Source organism: Eulemur rufifrons, chromosome 14 (assembly GCF_041146395.1).
Source record: "Eulemur rufifrons isolate Redbay chromosome 14, OSU_ERuf_1, whole genome shotgun sequence".
Taxonomy (NCBI): domain Eukaryota; kingdom Metazoa; phylum Chordata; class Mammalia; order Primates; family Lemuridae; genus Eulemur; species Eulemur rufifrons.
Genome location: NC_090996.1, coordinates 8,404,788 through 8,432,457, shown reverse-complemented (window position 1 = coordinate 8,432,457; position 27,670 = coordinate 8,404,788). Strand labels below are relative to the sequence as shown.

Sequence of the window (27,670 nt, the reverse complement as noted above, 5' to 3'; positions counted from 1 at the left end):
GGCAGGAATATAAACAAATTCCCGTTCATCAAGAGGGTGCTCCATGCAGTGTTGTATCACACATGGGAGCCAAGTGCTGCCAGGGCAGAGAGACTCCCCTGGGAACCAGCCCTCCCCTGGGCGTCCTGAGGGCAGGGGCCGCCCCGGCGTGGAATGCTCTGTCCAGAGGTACAAGCTGAGTGAGTGGGAGTGGCTATGAAAGAGCCATTTATTAATATTATTACTACCACCACTCTTATTATTAAAGAAAACTTGCTACTTGTAACTGCTGCTAAAGGATGCCTTAACAAGTCCTTAAATGCTGTTACAAACAGTTCAAAAGACCTCCTCTTGGGGGGATAAAACCACGTTCATGGAATAGACGAACAGACGGCTCAATACTGTAGGATGTCAACTCTCTGCAAATTAATTTATAGATTCAATCCCATTCCAACTAAAACCTTAGCAGGTTTTGAAAAAGAATTGTTTTGGTTTTGGTGGACATTGATAAGCTGATTCTAAAATTAAAATGGAAATGTCAAGGACCAAAAAAAAAAAAAAAAAAAAAGCTGAGAGGGTCTTAAAAGAAAAGAACAAAGCTGGAGAATTTAGATATCAAAGAGTTACTTAAAATCATAGAAAACAGGACGGTGTGGTTATTGGAGAAAGAACAGAAAGAGATCAATAGAACAGAACAGAATAGTGAGTCCAGAAACCAACCCGACGTACGCCGTCACCTGATTTGTACCAAACTGCACTTCCCACTGACGTACAATGGGAAGGGGACGACTGTTTTTAACAAATGGTGCATACGTAAGGAAAAAAACCTGAATTCTGAACCATGTCACACAGCACACCAAAATCAATTTCAGCTGGACTGCATGTAAGTATAATATAAAAGTAAAACAATGAAGCCTCCAAAAGAAAACATAAAAGAACATGTTCCTGATGTTAAGATAGCTGAAGTTTTCTTCAACTGTACACAAACCAACACGAAGGCCAGAATCCAACAGGGAAAAGTGGGCCAAAGACCCGAACGGGACCTTCACAAAAGAACGTATGGAAATGGCCAAAAACCTTTTGAAAAGGTGGGCAACTTCATTGGTCATCAGAGAAACGCAAATTAAACAAGATACCACCAGAGGCCCGCTAGAATGGCTAAAAAGATAGTTAACAAAAGTTAAGTGTCCGTGAGGATGTGAAGCAACTGAAACACCACACACTGGTGTGAACCTGTAAGTTGGGAAAACCACACTGGAAAACATAAACGGTCCCTAGGTCATACTAGTTCCACTGCAAGGACACGCCTGACAGAAATATGTGCATATGGGAACCAAAATATATACACTAGAATGTTCTCAGCAGGACTTTTTGTAGTAGCCCCAGACTGGACACAGTTTGAATGTCATCTTCATTAGGATGAATGAAAGGTGGTTTATTCACACAGAGCACCGCGATGACAGAGCTACAAACACACACATGGTCAATCTCCTGCGTGGTGCTGAGAAAGAAGCCAAGGAGTACTCATTTTAACAACCCAGACCAAACTCACCTGTTAGAAGCAGACACAGAGTAAACACCCTTGAATGGGTGGTATGGCTGGAGGGGGTACGGGGCTTTTTAGGGGCTGGAAAGGAGCGAGCTCTTTGTTTCTCTCTCCCTCCCTCTTTCTTCCCTTCTCTTCCCTTCCCTTCCCTTCCTCTTCCTTCCCTTCCCTTCCCTTCCTCTTCCTTCCCTTCCCTTCCTCTCCCTTCCCTTCCCTTCCCTTCCCTTCCTCTCCCTTCCCTTCCCTTCCTCTTCTTTCCCTTTCCCTCCCTTCCCTTCCCTTCCCCTCCCTTCCCTTCCCTTCCCCTCCCTTCCCCTCCCTTCCCTTCCCTCCTCCCTCCTCCCTCTCCTCTCCTCTCCTCTCTTCTCTTCTCTTCTCTCTTTTCTTTCTCTTTTCTCTTTTCTCTCTTTTCTTTCTTTTCTTTTCTTTTTTTTCTTTTTCTGAGACAGTGTCTTGCTCTGTTGTCTGGGCAGGAGTGCAGTGGCATCATCATAGCTCAATGCAACCTCAAACTCCTGGTCTCAAGCGATCCTCCTGCCTTGGCCTCCCAAAGTGCTGGGATTACAGGTGTGAGCCACCATGACCAGCAGGCGCTGATTACAGGAACATATTCACTTTCTGACAAGTAATCAAGCTATGCAGGAGGGATGATCTGTGTGCTTTATGTATGCATGTTATGTACTCCAGTAAAAAGTTTACAAATGAATACTAATGAGATCCTCCAAGAGCTGAGATTCCTGTCTCCGCCTGGCTCCTTCACCTCTCCCATTCGGCCCTGAGGATCTGAGACCAGGGAAAGGAGCAGTGAGCAGCCCAACCCTGCTAACTAAAGCCCTCTGGGTCTCCAAAAATCGTTTGATTTCACTGTTTCCCTTCTAACAGCCTCGATTTCTTTTTCTCTAGTCGTGCCTCCATCCCCCACTGCTTTCAAAGGTGTGCAAATTTCTTAAATTGGGGTTTTGCTCAACACCCTGGCCCTATCTAGCTACTCTCTTTCCAGTGCCCAAGAGGAATCCCCAAACCCTACGTCTTAGACTCTCCTTCCCAAACCCGCCCCTGCGGCCCAGCTCGGCCTCACCTTCTGCCCACTCCAGGCAGCCCTGCAACTCTCCAGCCTGCTTCTCACACCCACCCAGGCCCATCAGTTGGGCCTTTGATGCACCTCCCCCTGCCCCCTGCCTCCTCACTGTCGGCCCTCTTCTCAGGCCTCAGCACCTCTCGCTGCACGACTTCCCAGAACGGCCCCCCAACCTGTCTCCCGGCCTCCCAGCCTCCCTCCATCCTCCACGCAGCCTGAGTGGCGCCCGTGTGAAATCAGGTCTGCAGAATACCATCCACGTGGCCCTCGAGTCAGGCTCCAGCCTGCTGCTCTAACTGCATTTCCCACACTCCCCAGCCCCCACCCCATCCGACACACACACCCACCAAACAGCACCCCCAGTCACGCGGTCCTCCTCCCGCTGTGCCTCAGCAACACCACCTCAGCCCGTCAAAATCCTGCTCCACCCTCGAGACACAACTCAAATGTCACCATCTCTTTACAGTCTCCCCCAAGCCCAAGTCAGAATCCATCACTCCCTCCTGGGTCTCCCGACTCTGTGTACACGACTGTAGCCCAGCACCGCACACGCCACGTGAATCTGTTCACGGCACTGCCCTTCACACAAGACTGCAAGGCAGGAACCCGTTTTACAGGATCCTTCCGATTTTAACCAGGGTCTTCCAAATCACCCCCGCCCCATCCCTTTTTACCAGAGAGGCTGGGGAGAGACTGCAGGTGTGTCCCCTGCTCTCACGTCCACGTCCCAGAGCCACAGTACCGTTCATGAGCTGGAACTCCGCCCAGTGGAGTGTTCAGGGCAAAGCCTACTTTGGTGGGTGTATTAAGCCTTCTCCCACCCCCATGCCCTCGAGGGCAAACACCGTCCCAAGAGCCCTCCTGGAGTGATGCTGATCTGGGCCAGGAGAGCAAGCCCCTGGGTGCTGCCCCTAGAAGGTGTACAGGTGGCATCTTCCTCGGCCACACATGGACAGTGGCAGCAGAGAGCCCCCGGACTCCTGAGGTTCTGTTGCCAAATCAAGACTGGGAGTGAGGGCCACAGAGGCCAGCACGCCTGGGAGAGTCACCTGAGCACCCAGGGGCTCCTCCTGGATCCCCTGAGCCTAGAAGTCCAGGGCTGGGGTTGGGGGGAGACTGCAGGTATGTTTCCTACGTCTCTCTGCTATTTAAAGTACCTGCTGCCAGACTACGGTTGGCCCATTGGTTTGTTTTTTTAAATTATCCACATCCAAAGTTTTCCTGCTCATTAGCACACAGCCTCCCAGGTGGCTAAGGCCTTAAAAGACTTGACAATACCAATTCTAGAAGCTGCCAGAAAGCATGGTGAGAATTCCTGACAGAGCCCTGGGCCATGTACATTCCCCACACTAAGCCCTGTCACTCTTCACAGCCCGGCACTGAGGCAGCGGCCACCTGTGCTCACTGGAAAACAAGCAGCCGGGGACACCAATGGGAGGGCCAGGCTTGAGCCCAGTTGTATCAGCTAAGTGACCGCTCCGGGCCCCAGTTTTCTTTGAAATACAAGTTGAACAACCCTAATCCCAAAATCCAAATTCTGAAATGTTCCAAAATCTGAAAATTTTGAGCACCAACATGATGCTCAAAGAGCATTTTGGATTTAGGATTTTTACATTAGGGATGCTCAACCAATTAAGTATAATGCAAATATTCCCAAATCCCAAAAATTCCATAATCTGAAACACTTCCAGTCCCAAGCATTTCGGATAAGGGATACCTAAGCTATAGGGACGTGAACACTACCTTAAGAGGCTGAAGGCAGCATGGTATAACAGAGAAAGTTTGGGTTGTGGGGTTTGCAGACCTGGTTCAAAGGCCAGCTCTACTGCTTAGAAATTAGATGGCCTTGGGCAAAATCCTCAATCGCTAGCACCTCAGTTTCCCCATCTACAAAAGGGGCTACTAATGCCTTCTTTGAAGGGCACTTGTGAGATTGGAGATGATATTAATACTAAAGATAAAAAATAATAATATATAACATCTGAGGGCTTACCACACACCAGGAACTAGACACAAAGCTCTACAATGGACTCACTCACTTAATTTTCATAACCTTGTGAAGTAAGCTGTATTCTTAACCCCAGGTCACAGCTGAGGATGCTGACTTAGAAAGATTGAGTGACTTGGACATTGTCACGTGGCTAACATGGCAGAGCCAAGATTCAAACTTTAGTCACCCAACTTTGGGGTCCAGAACTTAACTGTTGTACTGTAAATGTTTCCCCTGCGTGGTGCACGGGCAGGAACCCTGGCCACAGCAGGCACCCAGCATGACACAACGAGGGATGAGACGGCAATGTGTAACATACAGACACCAAACACACAAGGTTAGAATGTTAGGATTGTGAGGAGGGAGATACAGTTTTAGCATCCTGGCAAAGAGAAGCGATTACAATCAACAAAATACAAATGCTTCAGGACTTGCAACAGCTCCCACGGCCTGGAAGTTTTATTTCGGATTCATCATTCACCTCGCCAGAGAGGTGAGTGGAGAGGACGAATGAGGAATGATGGAAATGCCACCTCCGGAAGCAGCTCCACACCCCCATGGTCTGCCCATATCCCCACTCAGTGCAGGGGCGGTACTTCCATTTTACAGATGAGGGAATGAGGGCCGGTTTGGAAGCTGGGACCTGGACACTGGTCCGTTTATCTTGAATACTATACCTTTTTACCAAAAATATGTCCCCACACAAGGAATGCACCCTGTACCAGCCCTGGCAGAACAGGCTGGTTCCAGCTGATGTGCACGGCCGGCTTTGCCCTCTGCTCGGTCCTCTCAGCCTGGAGGGGTGGCTCCACCCTCAAGGACCTGCTCAACGCCCCTCCCTTAGGACACAGTCCGATCCTGCCACCAGAAGGAATTTCTTCTGTTTTTAGAGCTCTGGAAGTTTGGGCCCACCAGCCTTGCCCTGCAACTCCACAGTCGCCAGGCCCTGGGCGCATCTGAGGGGCCCACGCTGCCTGACATGTGACGCCGCTGCAAGGAGGCCCTGATTAGACAACGTACATTAAAGCATTTCACAAACTACTTCTAAAAAGTACCTTTCAACACCCTTGTTTCCCAGTTTCTTTAATGCAAATCACCTCTGTGGTCCTTAATAATGCCTAGCACAGTGCCTGGCACAGAATACAATCTGACACCAACACTGAGCAGCTGCTATGTGCCGGGAACTGTGCTGGGGGAGTTTATAAACATTTCCTCATTTACTACAATGGCCGTGAGATCAGGGTTGTTGCTCCACTTAGATGAGTTTAAGGGTCTTGCCCAGGGTCTGCCCAGCGCTAGAGTGTAAGCTTGATGAAGACAGCATTCATCTGTTTTACTCATAGCTGTGGCCATGAACCTTAGAACAGAGTCTGGGACACTGTAGTAGGCCCTCAGTAAATATTAATATTTGCTCAGTGAATCAATGATGAAAATAAGATTGAACACAGTTCTTTTTTGTTGGTGGTGTTGTTTTTTTTTTTTTTTTGAGACAGGGGCTTGCTCTGTAACCTGGCTAGAGTACAGTGGCATCATCATAGCTCACGACAACCTCAAACTCCTGGGCTCAAGCAATCCTCCTGCCTCAGCCTCCCAAGTAGCTGGGACTACAGGGGCATACCACCACGCCTGGCTAATTATTCTATTTTTTATAGCGACGGGGTCTCACTCTTGCTAAGGCTGGTCTTGATCTCCTGGCCTCAAGTGATCCTCCCACCTCAGCCTCCCAAAGTGCTAAGATTACAGGTGTGAGCCACCATGCTTGGCCTCGAACCTAGTTTTTAAAAATGTAAAGTTAATGCCCTGTCAATGACACAAGAACTCTGTTCTGTGAATATCTGCTTTAATGTTTGAACACTAACTCTTCTAGGAGAGAAAGCTGTTACCCAGATTGGAAGAGGGAATTAAGACGTGATGTTAGCCTATACCTCCACCCTGCCCAGTCTAGGGAGTTCTGGCCTGACCTGCCCCTTGCCAAATCCAGGGGGTCCCCCACGGCTGGGCTGTGGCCTGGGAGGTCCCCACTCAAACCTGGCTGCAAGCCTCTGAAGTCTAACATTGGGGTCAAACACAGCCAACAATAAATGATTCTGGCTGCAGGACCCTAAAGTCTGAAGAAGGATTTTCACGCGTGGCTTATGGAAATCAACTGGGGAGACAGGGGCATAGTCTCTTAGTCACACCTTCACCATCATTTTTTCCTGTCTATGTACCATCTGTGCTCCTGATATTATTTCCTTAATATTTGTCTTTGAACTAATCCATCTTTTCTACTTATTCTTAAAAGGAAGCTCGGCCAGGCGTGGTGGCTCACGCCTGTAATCCTGGCACTCTGGGAGGCCAAGGCGGGTGGATCACTCAAGGTCAGGACCTTGATACCAGTCTAAGCAAGAGCAAGACCCCATCTCTACTAAAAATAGAAAGAAATTAGCGGGCCAACTAAAAAATATATAGAAAAAATTAGCGAGGCATGGTGGCGCATGCCTGTAGCCCCAGTTACTCAGGAGGCTGAGGCAGAAAGATTGCTTGAGCCCAGGAGTTTGAGGTTGCTGTGGGCTAGGCTGATGCCATGGCACTCTAGCCTGGGCAACAGTGAGACTCTGCCTCAAAAAAATTAAAAATTAAAAAAATTAAAAAAAAAAATAAAAGGAAGCTTTATGGAAGGTTAAAAAAATCAAATCAAATCAATGTTAGTAAAGTCAAGCTTGATACTTGATACGGTCCCTCCCCAAGGCTCTAAGCTTAAGATGCCTCCTTCATTCAAAAGACAAATGAGCAAGTGTTAGGTATTAAAGACACACTAGCAACACACCTCGACTCTCTCCTTGTCAGTAATGGAAAGGACTAGAAAGGAGTGAACATCTCACTGTTACAGTCTATGCAAAAGGCTCCCATCTGCTTACAAAATGGAAGGGTCACCTGGCCTGGAGTAAAACAAAAATGGTTCCAGCTCTAGCACCGCCATCGCTGGCAGATGACCTTGGGCGGCTCCATTACCACCTGTGAGCCTCAAGTTCTCTGTCTGTACAATGGTTTCTTCTACTCTGAATGGTTCCTGTTAAGTTCAAATGAGCAGCAGATATAAAAGGTCCTTATAAACTCGAAAGTGCTAAGTAAACATATGGGATTATTGATGCAGATTTGAAGCTCAGTCTACCAATAAGGCAAAACCCAAGACTTGACCCAAAATGCTACAAGGAAGCTCACTTCTCTCTCAGCCTAAGGCCCATGTGCAGGACGTGCTTGGCATGGTGAGAGAGGTGCTCAAGGAGGCGGGAGAGGGGTGACAGAGAGAGTGCTGGGCAGTGCCACTTACACTGTCTGAATTTTGGAGAACTCGGGGACTTCTTCTTTTTTCTTTCTAAAGAAGAACCAGTAGGTTAGGAGACCCACGATGAGTGAGAACAAAATCACATCCGTCAAGCTGAAGAGAGACAATTCGTGGGCCGAAAACTCGGAAATGGTGGTCCTGGTGTCCATGTTGGAGTCCCCCTTGTCGATCGTGAGACTGTCAGGAGAGAGAAATGGCAGACGTCAGCAGGGAGGAGCAGGGTGCACCCTAGGCCAGCTGGGGTGCCCACCTGAGCAGCCTGGGCCTCGTGCCCCAGGGGCTGCAGCGGACGAGCTGCTCGGGGCAGGAGGAGCTTGCTCTGCAAGGCTCTGCAAGGCTCCCACCACCACACTGCAGCCCGGGGCCGGAACTACACAGAAACGGCCCCCAGTGGTGTCAGCACCTGCCAGGGCGTACCTTGGATGCAGGCTAAGGCTGGAGCTGGGACTGGGTCCCCTGCAAACAGAGAGAATGGAAGCCATTGGCTCTCGGTGCCATGGGGCTTCCTTCAACTCCAAAAGGACACAGCCAGGGGCGGGTTCCATGTGAGAGAGGAGCCACTTGACAACAAACACTTTCCCCAACTACTACACCTGGGTCGCCCCAAACCCAGCATATTCCGAAGGTCTTCAGGACTGGCCCTTGAGTGGCTGCTGGGAAATAACCTCTGAGCCTTGGAATGTCCTGTCTGGGAAGAGCGTCCTATATACCTGAGACCTCGGGCCATACAGCTAGTTCCTGCTAACAGTGAGACTTATGGTGAGTACCTGGTTCCCTGTTCCTGGGGCTTGGAATCACACCGTATCAGAGTGATGTCCTGGGGTACTGGACACTGAGTAGGTGAGCTAGACACCCGGGTGCTCTGTGCCTACATGATTGACCGCCTATAAAAACCCTGGACACCACAGCCTGGGTGAGCGTCCCTGGGTGGAGAGACTTCATACATGTTGTCACACATCTTTGCTGGGAGAATTAAGGGCTGTCCCTGTGACTCCACTGAGATAGGACAACTGGACACTTGTGCCTGGTCTCTCCCTGGACTCCACCCTGTGTGACCTTTTCCTTTGCTGATTGTAGTCTGCATCCTGTTGCTGGAATAAACCATAATCATAAATAAAAAGCTTTGCTGAGTTCTGTAAGTCCTGGCAAATCGTTGAACCAGAGGTGGTCTTGGAGACCCCCAATTCACCAACCTGCTTCCCCTGAAATATGCTCAACTGGTCTCTCTGCCACTGAAACCCGGCAGGGAGGCAGGTTTGACATGAGTCAACAGAGGCCAGAGCGAGAGCAGGTGAGACCTCAGCAGTCGAGTGCGCCATTTACCAGCGAGCCCGGCTCAGCCCTGGGATCCACATTCATTGCATTTTGCAATCACGGCTGTGACCAAGTGGGTGGCTTTCATCACAGCCGGGATGCCCACACTCAATCAGGAATGTCTTAGTCACACCTCAGCAATTAGGCAATGGGAGACTACATCGCATGTCACTTCTGGTGGCTGTCACCGCCTCCAGGAAACCACAAGGCTGGTCTGGGCAGCCCGAGCATCCCAGGGCTCTGGGCCCCAGTCCATTCTACAACCTTCTGGGAATGGGCCATCAGCACAGACCTGCGAGCTTGGTTCTTTGCTTTCTCACTGACCTGAGATGCTTTTCCAATGGCTTGAGTTAGTCCCAATGTGGCCTTTTTGATATGACATTCAAGGACAAATTTAATTCTATTGTCCCCAGAGAAAACTGTTTCTATTCAAGTTTTAGCTTACAAACTCATTTCATATTTATTCAATGCTGGTCTAACCGGCCAGGATCTCTGTCAAGCCCACGAACCATCTGTCACGCTTTCGCACAACAGACAGAGAGGAATTTAGGACCTTCTCTGATAGGCTCTGGAAGGACCTGTCCCACAGAATCATGAGGCGACAGACACTCAGAGCCCGACTGGAACCAGCTGGGCGTTCTGCTCAGGAGTGACGAGGTGACACAGGAAAGCCCCTAGCTAGTCTCGCACATGAAGCAGCAGTCAGTAAACATGCACTCCCTGTCCCGCTGTCCTCCTCTCTTCTAACCCACCAGGTGACCCAGTCCCCTCAGTTTCCAGAAGAGGAGACTAAGGCCCAGGAAGCTAAGACGCCATCTCCTGACACATACTCAAGCTGCCTGCACAATGCAGGGCAGCAAGCTCATTCCCTGCTGGCAGCTTCTAAACCGACCGCGCAGGGAGCAGGGACAGTGGCACATCTGCACCCATGTGACCACCACAAGAGACTCCTGACAGATGGGCCGTTTTCCACATGGAAGCCAGAGGGGTCCTCTAGAAAGTAAGTCAGATCATGTCCCCTCCCTGACCAAAACCCTCAGGCGGTTCCACATCACACTGAGTACAAAACCTGAAGTCTTTACGAGGCCTATTAACCCTCTGTGATCTGGCCCGTGGACACCACTCCCACCACCCACACTGCTTACTACTCCCCTTTCTCATACCTTACAGGTCACACTGGCCGCCTTCTGCCTCAGGGCCTTTGCACATGCTGACGTGCTGTCTAGTTATTCACAGAGTTCGTCCCCTCACTTCGTCAGGTCTCTGGTCAGGTGTCACCACCTCACAGAGACTTTGCCTGACCTGACCACGGGATCTAAAACAGTCCCCCGGCCACTCTCCCCTCCTTTAGCCCTCACAGTGCTTAGCCCCACCTGACATCATATTGTACATTCCCGCCCCCCTCCCCCACCCCGCCCACTGGCTATTTCCCTGACCAGAGAGTCAGCGCCGCAAGGGTGAGGACTTTGCTTTGCTCCTAGCCTGGCATACAATGAGTTCAATGAATGCACATGAACAAAAGGCAAGAACCCTCCTGAGTCTGGGGTTCCCAGGTTAGCAGTGCATGGCATGGGACACTCCAGATCCGTCATGACACACAGTCTGTGAGGCTGACTACGTTCTTTCCTCTGTCCTCTTGCTCACACCTGCTCTCGTGGCTTCTTGCAGCATCTCCAGCCTCTCCCGAGTTCAGAGTCAGGGCCACAAGTTCCTGTGCCACTGAGGAGGCAAGCAATACCAAGGACAGGAACAGGTGCTGCCTACTGCAGATGCGACTGATCCCTGTGGCCGCAGGGCTGGGGCTTGGGCCCCGAGGCACAGCCAGCTCTCAGCCTGGAGGCTCCACAGAACAGAGAATGTTCCCAGCAGCTGTGACTCTGAAGCGCTGAACAACTTCGGACAGATAAGAGCTGCAGAGAAACGGCAGGAAGGACTTGGCTGTCACTTTATCCAAGGCTTTGATCTATAGATGACACTCCGAGGGGGTAAGCAGCTCACCTGCCCTCTATCCAGGAAGACTTTGCTGGACCCACGTCTGTCTCCCAGGCTGTGTGGGCTCCTTAAGGGAAGAACAGTATCTTAGGCATCTCAGTATCTGACGTGTGGTGGGACTGGGAGGACCGGCAGGCTGGCAAGCGGAAGTCAAACCTGGAGGAATCCAAGGATCCAACCAGCCTGCCTGGGGGCTGAAGCCATGAACAAGTCTCACCCCCCACCTCCAGGTTCAGTCACTTGACACACCAACACCACTCAGCTCTCCAGCCTCCCTCGTCCCCAGCTGGCATCTCTGCAGTCCTGCTCTGGTCCTGACCGGTGTCTGAGATGCTCGTCTCTAAACGCTTCCTACTCATTCTCCAGGCCTCAGCCCCACCATCCCCTCCACGTACACTCTCCTGGCACGCAACCTACTGTGCAATAACTACTCGGGAAATGAATGAAGAGAATCAATGAATGACACATGGAATGTGAATGTGCATGAATCAGTAACGTGAAGCGTGAAGATTTAAAAGAAATGTTGGCTTTGTAGTGCGCCTATCTGGGCAGATCCTCTAAGACAGAGGTTCCCAAACTTTCTTGGTTCATGGAGTCCCTGGTATCTCAGCACATTTTTCTTGGCTTCCCTAGGCCAAAAGAAATGCCTAACAGTTCCACATATGAAGTAGTTAGGTCCAAACAACCACTGCAAACCCAGCTTTGCAAAGGTCCAAAGTCATCAGGAAGAACGATGCAGGATCTAATGTTGGAAGTGCAAACCATCCCAAGCTGGTGCTTCACACAGAGTTCAACAGATGTGAACTTTTGCTACATTTGAAAATCAGGCACCTCTGAGTTTGCTGTGGTGTCCTGAGGTGTCTTGGCACAGTTTGGGAACCACCTCTGCTGTGTGAAATACTTTGAAAAGAAAATTCCAGGCCTCCTAAATAATTGTCCTCCATGTCAAGAGGTGGCAAAGGTGACCATGAGATAGTCAGTCTGAGGTCCCCACCAGGTACCCCAAGGAGACTCTGGGAGCCAAGTGCTACCCTTCTGCCCTGGAAGTATCTTTATCTCTGAGTCTATTCCTTCTCCCTTCACTGGAAAGGAACACAGGACAAGGCAGAGCCCACGGGGCCAAATACAACATTTGTCAGCAATAACAAGCAAGGAAAAAAAGAAATGGAAATGAAGAGACAGAGTAACTTCTTGATTAGACCAGGCTCTTGCCACAGCCCTGCCACTACTTGGCTGGGACCCTAGACACATCCTTACCAAGAGCAGGCTTGGATGTTTTCATTTGTATCAGTAAGCACAGAAAAAGGCATATGTCAAAACACCAGCCAAGCAGGTTTTCCCTCATTCCAAATAGAGCAGATCTAATTTGATCTTTTATTATAAATTAGGTCTCAACACAAGAGTTTTCATTTTTATTATAAAATACAACATACAGAGAGGGCAAAAGCTATCTATGTATAGCCTAACCACTATTCCTCCTGAATTTCAACAGCCGGCCGGTTCCTGCAGACATTGTGGGGCCCAACACAGCAACTCCAGTCCCACACACTGCAGAGAAGGTGGACAAAGAAATCACAGGCCACTCAGGCCACCGGGCACTGGCAGGGGCTTTGCCAGCTTCTAAAAGGGAAAATGAAGCAAGAACACAAGGGCTTTCTACATCCAGTTGTTCATGATACTGGAATAGCAGGTCATTGCCCAGCATTTGCTTTTCCCATATGCAACTTTTGGTCAGTAAATAAGATTGAGCAACCAACCCAGCACTGACATCAGGGTGAATCAGTCACTTGAAGCAAATAAGAGAGGAGAAAGCAAGGAATGCAATCGGCCCTCCAGCAGGCGTCACCCAGCAGCAGTCACTGTCAACTCACGGCTGCTTAGACAAGGATCTGGTATCTACACTCCGGCTGCCAGGGGAACAGGTTCTGCTCAGGTTCACAAACCCCTGTCAAGGTTTAGTAGCCTCAAGATGAGGGAAAACCCTCAAGGAAACAAACCCTACGTTGCCTAATAGCTCAACCTCCAGAGACTGACAGATGCTCAGGGAGAAACTACACTCTCCAAGGCAACATGCTAAAAAGCAGTGACCAAAAGAGCAACTCAAACAGATTTTTCTACAGCTAGAGTGTCTAGAAAGTTTATCATACAAACCAAGATGTTGCTGGCGCAGATTTCTTTGGATTTATCTTGTTTGGAGTTCGTTCAGCTTCTTGGAATCTGTAGATTTATGTCTTTAGCCAAATTTGGGAACTTTTCAGTCATTATTCCTTGAACACATTTTCAGCTCTGCCCTCTTTCTTCTCTCCTTCTGGGACTACGATGACAACAAAGTGAGATCTTTTGTTAGTATTCCCACAAGTCCCTGACGCTCTGTTCATTTTTTTTTCAGTCTAGCTTCTCTCTGTTGTTCAGACTGGGTAATTTCTACTGTTCTGACTTCAAGTTCATGGATTCTTTCCTGTCTTCTCCATTCTCTCATAGAGCCACCCATTGAGTTTTCTATTTTGGCTACTGCATCTTTCAATTCTCAGATGTCTGTCTGGTTCCTCTTTACACCTTGTATAATTCCAACATCTGTGTCGTCTTGAGGCTGGCAGCTGTTGATTGTCTTTTCTCATTCAAGTTGAGATTTTCCTGGTTCTTGGTATGGTGGGTAATCCTGGGAATTTTGACTATTATGTTTTATGACCTGAATCTTATTTGTATCTTCTCTTTTAGTAGGTCTTCTCTGTCACCCTGCTGCTGGGGGAGAAGGGTGCCAACTTGGTGCTGTCTCCCTACTAGGCCTCTGCTGACATCCGTAGCTTGAAGCGGGAAGGCCACCTCATTATTGCTGCCCACATGCCTCCACAGACACCTTGTGTGGGTACCCTGGTTCAGCCAGGTGCTGGTGAAGTCCTGGCTTTCACTAGGCCTCCTCTGCTACCAACAAGATTAGGTTTCCTTGCTCCTTTGGGGAGCCAAGATTTCCTTGGCTTTTTAAAATATTATTTTTTTTAATTCGTAGTTTTCCCTCTTGTAAATCTTTCTTAAAAGATGTCACAGGTATGAAATAAGACTGAGCCACAGGGGAAGTGCAGTCCTTTGGACTCCTATGCAATTTCTATAGCATTCACTCATATCTTGGAAGCATTTAGAGCGAAGCTACCAAGAGGGTTTAAGAATGCATGCAATTCCTTGGCTCCTAATGAAACTGAAGACATTACCTATGCTGCTTGGTTGTTTATTTGAGGAGTCAACACCAAGTTTGATGTGACTGAAGGATTAACATGGAACAACTACAAGCAAGGACATTTTCAAAGAAGTTAAGAAAATACTAGTTTAGTACAATCTGAAGCAGAATCTGCTAAGACGTATTATAACTGATGCTGGTAAAAATATGTGTGGAGCAGAAAAAGGCTTAGTTTAGCTTTTGCAAAGCTTGCGAAAATGTAAGGTGTTTAAAGCCTATGATTATTCACTATCTTATTCATCAGCATGCTTCCAAAATATGTTAACTATTTCCAAGCTGTTTGTCTGGAGTCCACACAGAGCGCCTAGTTCTAGATTACTCAGATCACATCATTATACAATTACTCAGGAGCTACTGAGGTAGGGAAGGCTGCTTGTGACCACACGGAGTGACCCCAGGCTGTGTACCCTTAGGTTCCTGCATCTTTTTTGGTGGTGCTGTTAGTCCTTTCTTAGGGACAAGATGAGTCCCACCACTGTGAGAGTACCTGCGTTCCTTTGGAAGTCTCTCCCTCACGTATAACTGGCTGCTCTGAATCTGCTCGAACTGGGAAATCAGCTGCTTGTGCTTGTTAATGTTATCTAAAATAAGAATAAAAAGGCTCTTGAGTAGGGCCTGAGGGGCCCTCTTTTTCACAGACTTTGTGAAATACAGTTGAGATACTCTGAGCTGCCTCTTGATTCTTAGATGTGGTGGAGAGGTGCCCCAAAAGCCTTATGAGCTGCTGCTCTGTGTGCCCAAAGATGCTGAGCGCTCCTGCTGAAGCAGGCCTGGAACATGCGCTGGAGCTCTCCTATGTACAGGCCATTTGGTTGCTGGCCCGTGAGGCCCAGAGCACTGAGGACGCTGGGAAGCTCGAGGCAGGCACAGCTCCTGTTCTCATACAGCTTGCAGTCTGGAGTAGGCTCCAGAAAAATGTTCAGGTACGAAAACATCATGTTGAAGGGCATGGCTCTGTCACTGTTCTGTCCATGCATCTGGCAAACTGCTCAGGGGCACCTGTCCCAGCCAGGAACTAACTACAGATTCAGGCGGGAGCAACACTCCAATCCTGCCTTGAGGAGCTCTCCCCAAAGAGGAAGTGCAGACATATCCCAAGAGTCACAACACTGAGCTCTGAGGAAGAAGGGGGCAAGACCATCACCATCCAAAGGAGTCAAGGAAGGGGCACCCAGAGGCCACCATCTGCCCTGGATCATGAAGGATGACCAGGGTCCCCCAGTCAGATAAGGGGCATGAGTGAAGTTCCTGACAGAGGAAGCGTGTATCAGGGCCTAGAACACAAAAGAATAGCACCTACAGAATCTGGGGTACTCACGTGTGGTGTGATGGGATGTGTTTCTATGTGGGGGTGTGCAGGTAGCGAGTAAGAGATGAGCATTTATTAATAAAAGGGACCCAGACCAGTGTTCCAAGGGCCCAGGAGCCCCATATGCTAGTCTGTCTTTGGGTCCCAGGTAGCTGGTGATGACCAGGCAATAGGGCGGCACTATCAGAACGCTGCCACAGGAAAGTGATGCTGTACAATGACTCCTGCGCCCCCAATATCAGTACAGTCACGGAGCCTTGACCAAGACATCCTAGAAAACATTCTCTACCGCAGATGCTCAAGCGTCCCCTGCTGACGACCTTTCCCTCACACTCCAGGGCTTAATTTGGAAGCACATGACTGGCATGTGTGTTGCAATGAAAGGGGAAGGCAGCCACCAAAGCTAGATCTGTGCAAGCATGACTCAGCAAGAAGCAGATAGAAAAGCAGGCATTACTCAGCACAGATCGAGCTAACCAAGCCCACAGGGGCTGACCACGGCAACTGCTGCTGCTTGTGCCTAATTCTAGTAGCATCTCTGGGGCTGTGGCCACTTGGCCTGAACATCGAGTGGGGCGAACCCATAGCTCCCCTAAGCTTAAGAGCATTTCATGGGTATAATTCAATAACGCTACTAAAGGCAACACAAGGCGATTTATGGGCACAAAATACTTCACAGGAACGCCAAGGAGTTAATACTGGTTCACCCTCCTGAACACCCCTTTTGCCCCAATTAATTCTGAATAAAAGTATGGAAAAGAGAAACACAGAGAGCCAGAGGACTTGCCTTAGTTTCCCCAAACTTTGAAGTCTGCTTCTGCCTCTAGCACATCACCAGGAATAAGGGTGATCGTCTGGTAAGAGCATCCCGAGAGCAGTCAGAAGCTCCCCCAAATCACGTGTTACAGTTCCCGTGGCACGCCCACGGCAGCAAGCCTGCAGCCCGGGGAGTGTTACTTCCTCTTGTTTTATGGAAATGAGAATGGGACGGGCCAAAGCCAATCTGGCCTCCCAAAAAGCAAAGGCGCACTAAGGATTCACTAACAGGTCACAGATGGGCTCCACACTTATCATCAAAGGCAAACTGGTACACAGGCAGAAAGACTCCTCGGGATGGAGTGGTCCTCAAAATATGTCACAAGAGAAACACTGAAGAAACTGGAAAGGTTAATCCTAAAGAAAAGAAGATTCAGAGGCAGCTGATCCCTTCTTTGCATGGTCAGAAACCTGGGATGGGGGAGAGGCCCCAAAGAGCAGAAGGAGGAGGTGGTCACAGAGGACAGAGATGTATGTACTCTCCACGAAAGAACATTCTGACTAGGGTGTCTGAAAACAGAAAGGGTCGCCGTGGGTGTGTCTCCCCATCACAGGAGATGTGTCAACAAGAAGGCTGCGTCATAGGGGCTTAATGACAGAAACTGCCTGCACCCCAAGGGCCTGGGACACAGACACCAAATTAGTGTTCATTAACCTGAACTTGCTGATAGGTGACAATGCCAGGGGAAAACCCCAAGTCTCTGACCACCTGAGTTAACACTTACATACCGATTCCTGGATCTTTCTTTCACTCCTTTGAAACACATGTGCGTGTGCACACGCACGCACACACACATGTGCACACACACGTGCGCCTTAAACAAGAGCTCTGGAAAGAGAAGGCAGACAACGGACACAGTGATATGTGATCCCATGGCAGATCCTAAGGACTCAGGAAAGAAGTAGAAAAACAGGGAAGCTCAGGGCAATGCTTGGAAAAAGGCAGGAAGGAAGAAGTACTAACTCTTTCAATTAAAAAATTGGTCCCAGGAACACAGGGCTGGGTTTTCAGCTTTAACAAGGAGGTTTTTCAGGAGTAAATGAATATGTTCTGCCTCCTGTCTCCCCAAAGCACACCACCACCGTGTCTGCATTTCGTCTTTTCAAACACAACTAAGTCTACAGGGACAAAAGATGCTGTTCCTTGACAGCACTTTCACTGCCCTCCTGGCTTGAGGGGCAAAGGCTCAGTGTCAGTACATCATGGCAGAGAGGAAAAGGAATCACAGACTCTGGGGTTTCCTGCACAGGCGCCTCAACAACCAATTCTGCTGAGTGATATTCCTGCCTCTGCCTGCACAGCCTCCAGTGACAGGGAACTCCACACCTTACATCCAACTATCATTCTGCTTAAATGGCATGGATTAAAGGATAACAACAGGGCCAGAATCTGATCATCTATATAGGTATTTTCTCTCTAGAATTTTCCTTCACTTTTCCCCATACATAAATATAACATTATACATACATATATACATTTACTCATACCAAGAGCAGATAAAATGTATTCTATTTTTTAAAATACTTTTTCATGTTGATAGATGACCCTTCATAGTGATATTTTCTTTGGCTGCACAACAGTCTGCTGACTTGATAGACCATTATTTACTTATTTCCCTATTTACTTAGGAAAATACTTTTGATTACCTAAATATAGGCTAGATCTTGGTCTAGGCTTGAGGGAAAAAAGATAGATTAACATGGCCCTGCTGCATCATTCAGTCTGGACAAGGAAATAGAAAACGCTGTAGTCAAATGTGAGAAATGCTGTAAAATAAATGTTTACCAAGGACTGTGGGATAGAGAGGAAGACGTCAGTCACTTGCCCCTGTAAAATGGGCGAACACACCACAAATGGGCCATTTTAGCAGGGTTGTTTCCAAAATCTCACTTTGCTAAACACCAGTGGCTGTGACTGCCCACTATAAGCAGTCACCAGGCCTGGAACTTTCTGGGTGTATGTTAATGTCTCAGTTCCCTATGTGGCAATTAGTATTATCTCCTTCTAAATGAGGAAATCAAACCTCAGATCAGTTTAAGTGGTTTGACTGAGATCACATCTGCTGCTAAGTGGTGGAACTTGAATTTATTCTGAACTTCTCCCTAAATAACACTAAGAAAAGCATCCTTAGACAGTTTTTCTTTTTTTAAAAAAAAATCTTTAAATTCTCATCTAGATTTGAATTTTTATAATTCTTGATATATAAATTACCTCCAAATAGGATTAACCTCTAGCTGAACTGATCAGGAAAGAAGAAAGAAGATTGACTTACCACCATAGGGAATGAAAGAGGGGACATCATTCGATTCTACAGACATTAAAAGGATAATGTGGAAAATTATGAACTTTATGTCAACATTTGATAACTTAGATGAAATGGACAAATTAATAGACGTAAACTGCTAAAGCTTACTCAAGACAAACAGATAACCTGAATAATTCTCTATCAAAGAATTTGAATTAATAGTTAAAACCTCCCCCAAAAGTGAACTCCAGGACCAGATGGCTTTGCTGGTGAATTTTATCAAACATTTAAGGAAGAAATAATACCAATTCTTACACAAACTTTTTCAGAAAATAGACTTCCCAACTTATCCTATGAGGCCTACATTACTCTAAAACCAGACAAAGACAGAACAAAAAAAGAAAACTGTAGACAAACATGCTTCATGAACATAGATGCAAAAGTCTTCCAAAACATCAGCAAATCAAATCAAGCAATATGCAAAAAGGATACTGCATCAGGATCAAGAGGTGTTTATTCCAGGAATACAAGGTTGGTTCAATACTCAAAAATCAATGTAACTCACTGTGTCAACAGGCTTTTTAAAAAAATCCCGTAACATCATTTTGGTAGATGTAAAAAAAGCATCTGACAAAATTTGACATCCATTCATATGGAAAGACTTGGTAAGCCAGGAATAACAGGGAACTTTCTCAACCAGATAAAAAAAAAAATCATGGATATGATTATCGTAATAATGGTAGCCCCTTCACTGTGCTGTTTTGAGGATTTAATAAACAAAACATGTAAAGCACTTAAAACAGTGCCTGGCACAAAGTTTCTGCTGTAATAAATGTAGTTGTTACTATTACTAAAAGTCCTGAAAGATGAAAAGGGAACAACAGAAGACATATTAAGTACCCACAGCTGTGAAAAAGAATGAACTGCTGCTACATGCAATAACAGGGATGAATCTCACAGACATTTATAGCTGACCTTTAAGAACAGGCAAAATCTATGGTGACTGAGGTCAGAGCAGTGGTTACCTTTGGGGCAAGGGTACTGACTAGAAGGCACAAGGGAAGCTTTTCACATTTAGGTATTTAATTTATCATCAGTTGATTTTTATATGTGGCATAAGGTAAAGATGAGCTTCATTTTTTTGGATGCAGATGTCCAGTTGTCCCAGCACCACTTGTTGAAGAGAATATTCTTTCTCCATTGAATGGTCTTGATACCCTTGCTGAAATCAATAAACCATAGTTTACATCTGGACTCTCAATTCTACTCTGTAGCTCTTTATGTCTTACACATGACAGTACCATACTGGCTTGATTAGTGTAGCTTTGGTGTAAGTTTTGAAACGAGGAAGTATGAGTCCTCCAATTCGGTTCTTTTTCAAGACTGTTTTGGCTATTTGGGGTACCTTGAAATTCCATATGAATTTAGGATCAGCTTTTCCATTTCTGCATAAAAAGCAGGGATTTTGATAGAGATTCCACTGAATCTGCATATTGCTTGGGGAGATATTACCATCTCAACAATATTAAGTCTTCCAATCCATGGACACAGAATGTCTTTCCATTTATTTAGGTCTTCTTTATTTGCTTTTCCACAATGTTTTGTAGTTTTCAGTTTAAAAGTGTTATAGCTCCTTGTTTAAATTTATTCCAAGTATTTCATTCATTTTGGTTCTATTATAAATAGCATTGTTTTCTTAATTTCCTCTTTAGATTGTCATTGCTAGTGGAGTATTAAATTCTTAACCATAGAATAAATAAAAACCTGTGAGTCCAGACAAATATAAATAATCAAATACATAAATAAATGGGAGAGAAGAGATAGCTCTTCTGCACAGAATTCCAACTAAGAAACGTAGAAGGAAAGAGGGAAATAGAGAATTAGCATTAGACAAATATGACGGTAATAACTGTTGCAGACAAGATCCATCAATGAATGTTAAAAAATTAGTGGGCAAAACCAGGATTTGCATAATCTCAAAGTACCTCCCCCAAGACACTTATTAACTACAACAGGAAAAACAATAACTATACAGTGGATAAACCTTGAAGACACCAACCTAACCAAGAGATTTAGGCAAACATCACTAGTAGTATGACTAACCTCTTGATACTATGTACTGAGGATATATCCCATTTTTGTGGTATTCTTGCCACAAATGCATCACCTCACTCCAACCTTGAGAAAACCTCAGACGAGCCCAAATTGTGGGGCATGTCACAAAACAACCAACAAGTACTCTTCAAATGCATCAAGGTTATGGAAGACTAAGGAACAATCACAGATTGGAAGAGACTAAGGAGACATGGTAAGTAAATGCAAGGTGGGATCCCAGAACAGAAAGAGGACATTAGTAGGAAGGCTGGTGAAATTCTAACAAGGCTTGCAGCTTTTAGTTCAGGGATCGACAGATTATAGTTTGTAGGCTAAGTCTGGCTCACTGGTTATTTTTGTAAATAAAGTTTTATTGGAACACAGACACTCCCATTCATTTATATATCATCTATGGCTGCTTTTGTGCTAAAAGAACAGAATTGAGTGTTGTCACAAAGACCTTGTGGCTCACAAACTCTAAAGTATTTACTAAAAGTCTGCCAACGCCTGACTTAGTTGATAACATTGTGCCAATATTAATCATAATGAAATGATTAAGAACAGGAAATTATGTAAGATGTTAATATTAGAGGAGGCTGGGTGAGAAATATAAGGAAACTCTTTGTGTCATTTTTGCAACTCTTCTGTAAGTATAAAATTGGTTAAAAATAAAAAGATTTTTTAAAATCCAGCAGCATCCTTATTGCAAGGCCTTTCTCTCAGCTTCTCTAGATACACCTTATACATTCCTGCCCATTTTGTTTCACTGTTCAAGTGAACATTTATTTAAGTAAGTGTTGAAAAAATGTCTGATGACTTGGATTCCCTATAATCTCCAAGAAACAAGGGTTAGCACCCTTGGTTCTTAAGAAAAGGCACTCAGAATTGCAGAACAGAAAAAAGCCTGCTCAGTCCTATATAGCATTGTGTTTACTGTGGACTCACTAAACAAGAGCCAAGCCATGGAACCAACATTTACTCAACACCTACTATGCACCAAGCACCATGCTAGGTGCTTTATATGAGTTGTCTTTTAACTCATATGATCAACCAGTTCAGAGAAATATTATTTCACTCACTTTACAGATACAGACTCAAAGATCTAAGAGCCAAGCAAATTACTTAAGGTCCCACAACTTACCGAGGGAGATTTAAGGACCTTGTGGGACCCTTTCTGCCATTTCTTGTTGCAACCCTGGACAAGGAAGGGGTGAACTAACTTCTTGCTCACAATGTTCTCAGTGGTTCTTGTGTTGGCTATGGTCACCCCAGGTTCAGCCAGCAGTGAGCTGTGCCACTCAGAAGAAACTGAGTTTCTACTAGGGCAGTGAGGACCTGGGAGCTACAGAGGGCTGTTCTGGGCAGCGGCTTCCCGCACAGAGCAGGTCTCTCGGGCAGTACCTTCCTTCTGTCCAACAAGTGGCTTCAGACCAGCTCTTCCACAAGTTGACAGGAAACAATAGTCCTGATGAGACAGAGAGTCCAGATTTCATCAAGCAGTCAGGCCAGACTGCCGCTGGGCTGAGGCCTCAGATGGCATCGTTTTGGCCACCTCCCTCCCCAGCTTCGCTGGCATTTCACCTTGACATTAGGGCCATTGCTATGCATTAAAGGCTGTTGTCAATCAAATATATGCTGAGCACCAACTTTAGGTCATCTCCATGACCTGTGTCTGGATATTCACACCATGTTTTTAAAGTCTGGAATTTGGGGAACAGAGTCCTTAAGAAGTCACAACATGAACAAGTCAGTAATAACTAGATCCCATCACTGTGGTGATAAAGGACTGTCTGGTGGTGTCTATAAAAGCATCCACAATTAATACACCATTTACAACACTGCCCATCAGCACTGAACCATTATCTGAAGACAGCTTTTTACTGCCCCATGTTCTTTTATGAGGAAGACAACATCCTTTGGTGCTGGCCTGACACTGTACTGTGCCTGTTGCTCGGGATGGGTACACTAGGTCACCCAAGATGCTCCTTTAGGCTGACAGCTTAATGCTCCATCTGAAGGACACTGCCAAGAGAGCCGTGCACGTGGCTACGGCAAGCTGTGGAGACACATTCGGGTAGGAGAACCCCTGCTCTGCTGCGTCTGCTGCGGCTTCCTGTTAGAAAAGACACCCACCACATCATATAGTACACCTGCATGCGAGGCTAGGAGGAAATTTCTCTAGGCCACAGCACTAGCAAAACATCCTCCTGAGCACTGACTCACATCCCAGCGGCTTCGTGCTTAATTTTATGCAATGTCCAGTGCAGGCAGGGTGACTCTGCTAGTTCTTGGTCTCCATGATGTGACCCAGTGGTTCAAGCAGTTTTTTTCTTGTTATCCTACCATCTCGATGTGTAACTTCCAAGGTGGCTGTGATGGGAAGAGGACTGTTGGAGGGCCCAGCCCTGGCTCATAAATACTTCCATCCAGAAGTGACACAGCACTCCCTCTCACAAACCGTAACCTAAAGTTAACTTCAAGAGGACTAAGAAATGTGGGGAGCATGGAAATACTCAGTGAGCGTAAATGCGTCTGGACCTGCTCAAAGCGATGGGAAGCCAGTGGCAGTCTAGTTGCTCGAGAACTCGTGACCTATAAACCTGATTTTTAAAAATCAAGATAGAATTCAAACACATAAAATTCACCATTTTAAAGTGTACAGTTCAGGCTGAGTGCAGTGGCTCATGCCTAGCACTCTGGGAGGCCAAGGCAGAAGGATTGCTTCAGGAGTTTGAGACCAGCCTGAGCAAGAGCGAGACCCCCATCTCTACTAAAAATAGAAAAAATTAGCCAGGCATGGTGGCACACACCTGTAGTCCCAGCTACTCGGGACACTGGGGCAGGAGGATCACTTGAGCCCGGGAGTTTGAGGTTGCTGTGAGCTATGATGACACCACAGCACTCTAGCTGGGGCAACAGAGCAAGACAATGTCTCAAAAAAAAAAAAAAAAAGTGTACAATTCAGTGGTTTTCACTATATTTATCCATTGTGCAACTATCACCACTATCTAATTCCAAAACATCACCCCAAAGAGAAATCTCATACCTATCAGCAGTCACTCCCCACTGCTGACTTGTTTTTAACTGATGGACACAGTGAACTGTCTAAGAGAAGGTCTTCTGCTGTTTGCTCTGGATGTCAAGAAACTCTGAACAAATCTGCAGAGCCTGGAGCAGAGATACAATATCCTGATCCCTAGGTTTTCCCCTCTATCCTTTCCTGTTTGCCTTGACTATCTCAACTATTTCTTTTTCCCTAAATAAATATTAGTTATTATAACAACATGTATTGAGCAGTTACAATATGACATTCAACTAGTTCATCTTATCTTTACACCACCCATCTGAGGCACAGCAGCTGTAATGATCACAAGGTTAAAGTACCTTGGCTAACGCCAGGGAATCAATAAATGCTAGAACCAGGATTCGATCCCAGACCAACAGGCTCCAGGGGCACTCTACTGACCGTCTCTGTGCCCCTTGAGACCTTTTTAGAACAAAGCAAAGTGAATGACCTGGGGTTCATTTTGTGGCTGACATCCTGGTCATACCATCAGTGACAGATTTACTCAAGATTAAATAATCTCTGCAGAAGGACATGGAGTGAGTGATCTCATGTCTGGCTAGAGCTATCTTGTATCTCTGTAACCCTAGTGCATGCCAGGCCTGGCATAACGTGGGTGCTCAGTAATTATTTGTTGAATGAATGAATGAACCGCATCTCCTGGACCAGAGTCTCTGCTCTACCCTTGATGGCACAGTATACTGGTCCTTCAGTGAGGGGCATATGAATAGAACCAGGGGTGCTTTCTGAGACCTCTTGGCTCTGCCTAAGGTCACCCACTAAGGGGCAAGAAACCAAGCCAGGTTTTTCAACTCTTACTGCAAAATGGCAGGACACTGCACACGGGAGGGACTAAGAACTTCAGGACCTCCACTTTGGACGGGCTGCCTCCACTCTGGCAAAAAGTCTCTCCTCATTCTCTCTCCCGGCTTCTCTAGCTTTATTCCTGCCTGCTAAAATGCAACACTCTGATTCCATTCCTTTGCTCCCATACTCCAAAGATCTGCCCTTACAGTATTACAAATGAGTCTGAAGCTCTCAGCCCCTTACCCAGATGGGTCCCAGAAAGGGCCACCTGTGGGCAATACTCCTCTGTTCCTTAGAACATTCCCTCCACCCTGGCCTAAGCCACCATTATCTTTTGTCTTGTTGGTATTTTCCAGATACAAGTGTAGTCCCAGCACCTCAAAGAGAGCATGGCACATGCGAGTTGATCTACAAATGCTTGCAGAGCACGGAGGTTGCTGCCTACTGATTAATTCAATGACACTCATCTAAATGCAAACAGAAAGGTACTTCCTGTGATAAACTGATCTGTCTCCTTTTTCTAATAATGCTTACTGTGCAATCTCATCTTTCTTTGTCTTGGCTTCTAGGAAGCTCTGAGTTACACGCTCAACCAGAACAGCTTCCCTTGACTGTTTTTTGGTACAATTACTTGCCTCTCAGGGTCCTTCTCTCAATTTCTAGGCTCTCAGCTTTTAATTCTGCCTATAGTTTTTGGAATTTTTGGAGTGAGCAGGGGACTTGAAATTCAACAAACTCACAACCCAATTGAGCCATGAAAGAACATGGGCCTCGTAGGTCAACAGACCTTGGGTTAAACCCCAGATATGCCACCTACACCCTGTGGGACCCTGGGCACATTACTTATTGCAGCCTTAGAGCCTCGCTGGCCATCCTCACAGTGTTATGATGATTACATGAGGCAGAAACACCCAGCACAGCACCTGACATACAATGGACACTCAGAGGTTACACTAAACCCCTTTTATTTTTCATTTTCATTAGCATTTTAAAAATAAGCAAATTTATTCATGTCTTTGGCATCCAGGTAACTCATCTAGAAAGACTTAGAATACTCTTCTTCCATTATAAAATGATTATTAATTATTGAATAAACTATCAATTGCAGAAGGAACTTAAGACATTTAAAATTACATACCTAGATGGAAAACTAAAATCCTACTGAAGGTTCACATTGTACTTTAGAATAACCATCAAAAGTACAGATCAAACCCAATTTTGACATCTGGGCTCAGCTAATATGCAGCAGTAAATGTGGTAGAGAGAAGCCATATTTATTCATTCAATTATTCATCTGGTTAATATTTACTAGCGCCTACCTTATACCTGGCACTGTTCTACGCACTGGCTCATACTCACAGAAATGACAGGGAAGTTCTCTGTTCTCACTGAATTCACATTCTATTCCAACCATATTGCCATCAGGGAGGGGGGAATTAGACTCTTTCATTATAAGCCACTTTATATCCTTTATGGAAGGAGATGAAGAAGAAAAAAAACACATATAACATTAAGACAATGAGAGTGATTGTAAATTCTTCAACAAAGGAGGGGTGCTACAAGCAGAGCTCTAAGATCAATCTAGCAATGGTACCATGGACAGATCTTGGGAAGTGGCTGGCAGGAGATGACAGGGAGAATTATAGACGGGAGAAGGCCAATTAGGGGGTTAGTGCAGCAGGAAATGACAAGGAGCCACAATAAGGCCACAGCAGTAGAAAGAGATTCAAAGACTAAAAACTGACATGACCTGGTGGTGGCAGGAGAGCAGGATAAAGCTCCTTAGAGCGTCAGAGCCCAGGAAGAGGGTGAGGCCACTGGCAGGGGCAGGGAGGTTTCAGGTAGAAGGGCTGGGGGCTTTTCATTGTTGTTGTGATGCTAAATGACCTTTCAGAGTTTGCAAAACACATTACATAAAGGACCTCATCCAACAAGTTCACGTATTACTGTGTCGTTTCTTAAACAATCACAAAGGTTCTTGTAACCTTTCACCAAAGCCAATAACTACTTTTCTTTGTAAGACCACAAATATCTGATGGAAAATTTTCTGATGCCTGGAATGTGTGCCAACGTAAACTGTACACCTGAAAAAACTCAGGCACAATTGGCTAATACATTCTCCTCTGTAGTCAATAACTGCCATCCCTGTTTACAGTGTTGGAAACTGAACCCAGGAGACCTGCAGTCCTGACATGTGAGTTCAGAAGAGGTGAACCAGAGTTCATGTGTTCCTACCCAACCCTGCAACCTTTGTACAGGCCCAGCCTACCCAATGCAATGATGATGCATACCCGTGAAGATCGAAGTATCACAAGAACACGGTGCTCTACAGACACATCAATACCAGAGAGGTGATGCGGACACTGAGCTCTGCAAAAGGGGTTGGGTGGGCAGGATCATAGGGAATACCACTGAAGATAAATAGAATGACTAATTATTATTCCTAACTTTCACCTAGAAGTAAATTATGCCCATTCCACATTAGAGGACACACCCCACAATGTCCACTTACCTCCCCGTCACTCCAACCAAGCGGGCAAAAGCCAACTTCTCCCATTCTGTTTTCCTGCCAGGATGTCTCCTAAAGAATTCAATTCTCTGACAACAGTCGACAGCTGAGAGCAGCACAGTTTGGACCATCATCATATTCTAGTTCAGCCTTGAAACTGATTCATTCCGGGAAAGTACGTGAACCATTCTCTCAGCTACGCTGTAGAAAGGAGATCAGAAGGCCACACCCTCCGGCACTCCAATTAAAGGACAATTCTTAGATGTCCCCCCACCCAAGTCACCTCTTTACAAGTGGAATAAATGAGCTCCCCACATGAACAGTTTTCTGCACAAGCCACCCAGAAGGACCAGGTTCCCCAGGGAC

At 46.3% G+C, this 27,670-nt stretch overlaps 1 protein-coding gene and 1 non-coding gene across 2 annotated transcripts in view; both read right to left on the bottom strand.

Moving 5' to 3' along the window:
• Window positions 1-27,450, bottom strand: part of POR (cytochrome p450 oxidoreductase) — a 48,216-nt gene extending 20,766 nt beyond the window's left edge. The window contains exons 1-2 of the mRNA XM_069486355.1: window positions 27,308-27,450; window positions 7,907-8,098 (exon numbers count right to left, since the gene is read on the bottom strand). Of these exons, the coding sequence (XP_069342456.1) occupies window positions 7,907-8,098; window positions 27,308-27,441 (326 nt within the window). The 5' untranslated portion in view covers window positions 27,442-27,450. The remainder of the gene's footprint in view (window positions 1-7,906; window positions 8,099-27,307) is intronic.
• On the bottom strand, window positions 14,262-14,396 carry LOC138394943 (small nucleolar RNA SNORA14). Its single transcript, XR_011235451.1, has one exon. It is a non-coding gene; the product is annotated as a small nucleolar RNA SNORA14 (small nucleolar RNA).
• Window positions 27,451-27,670: the final 220 nt, after the last annotated feature.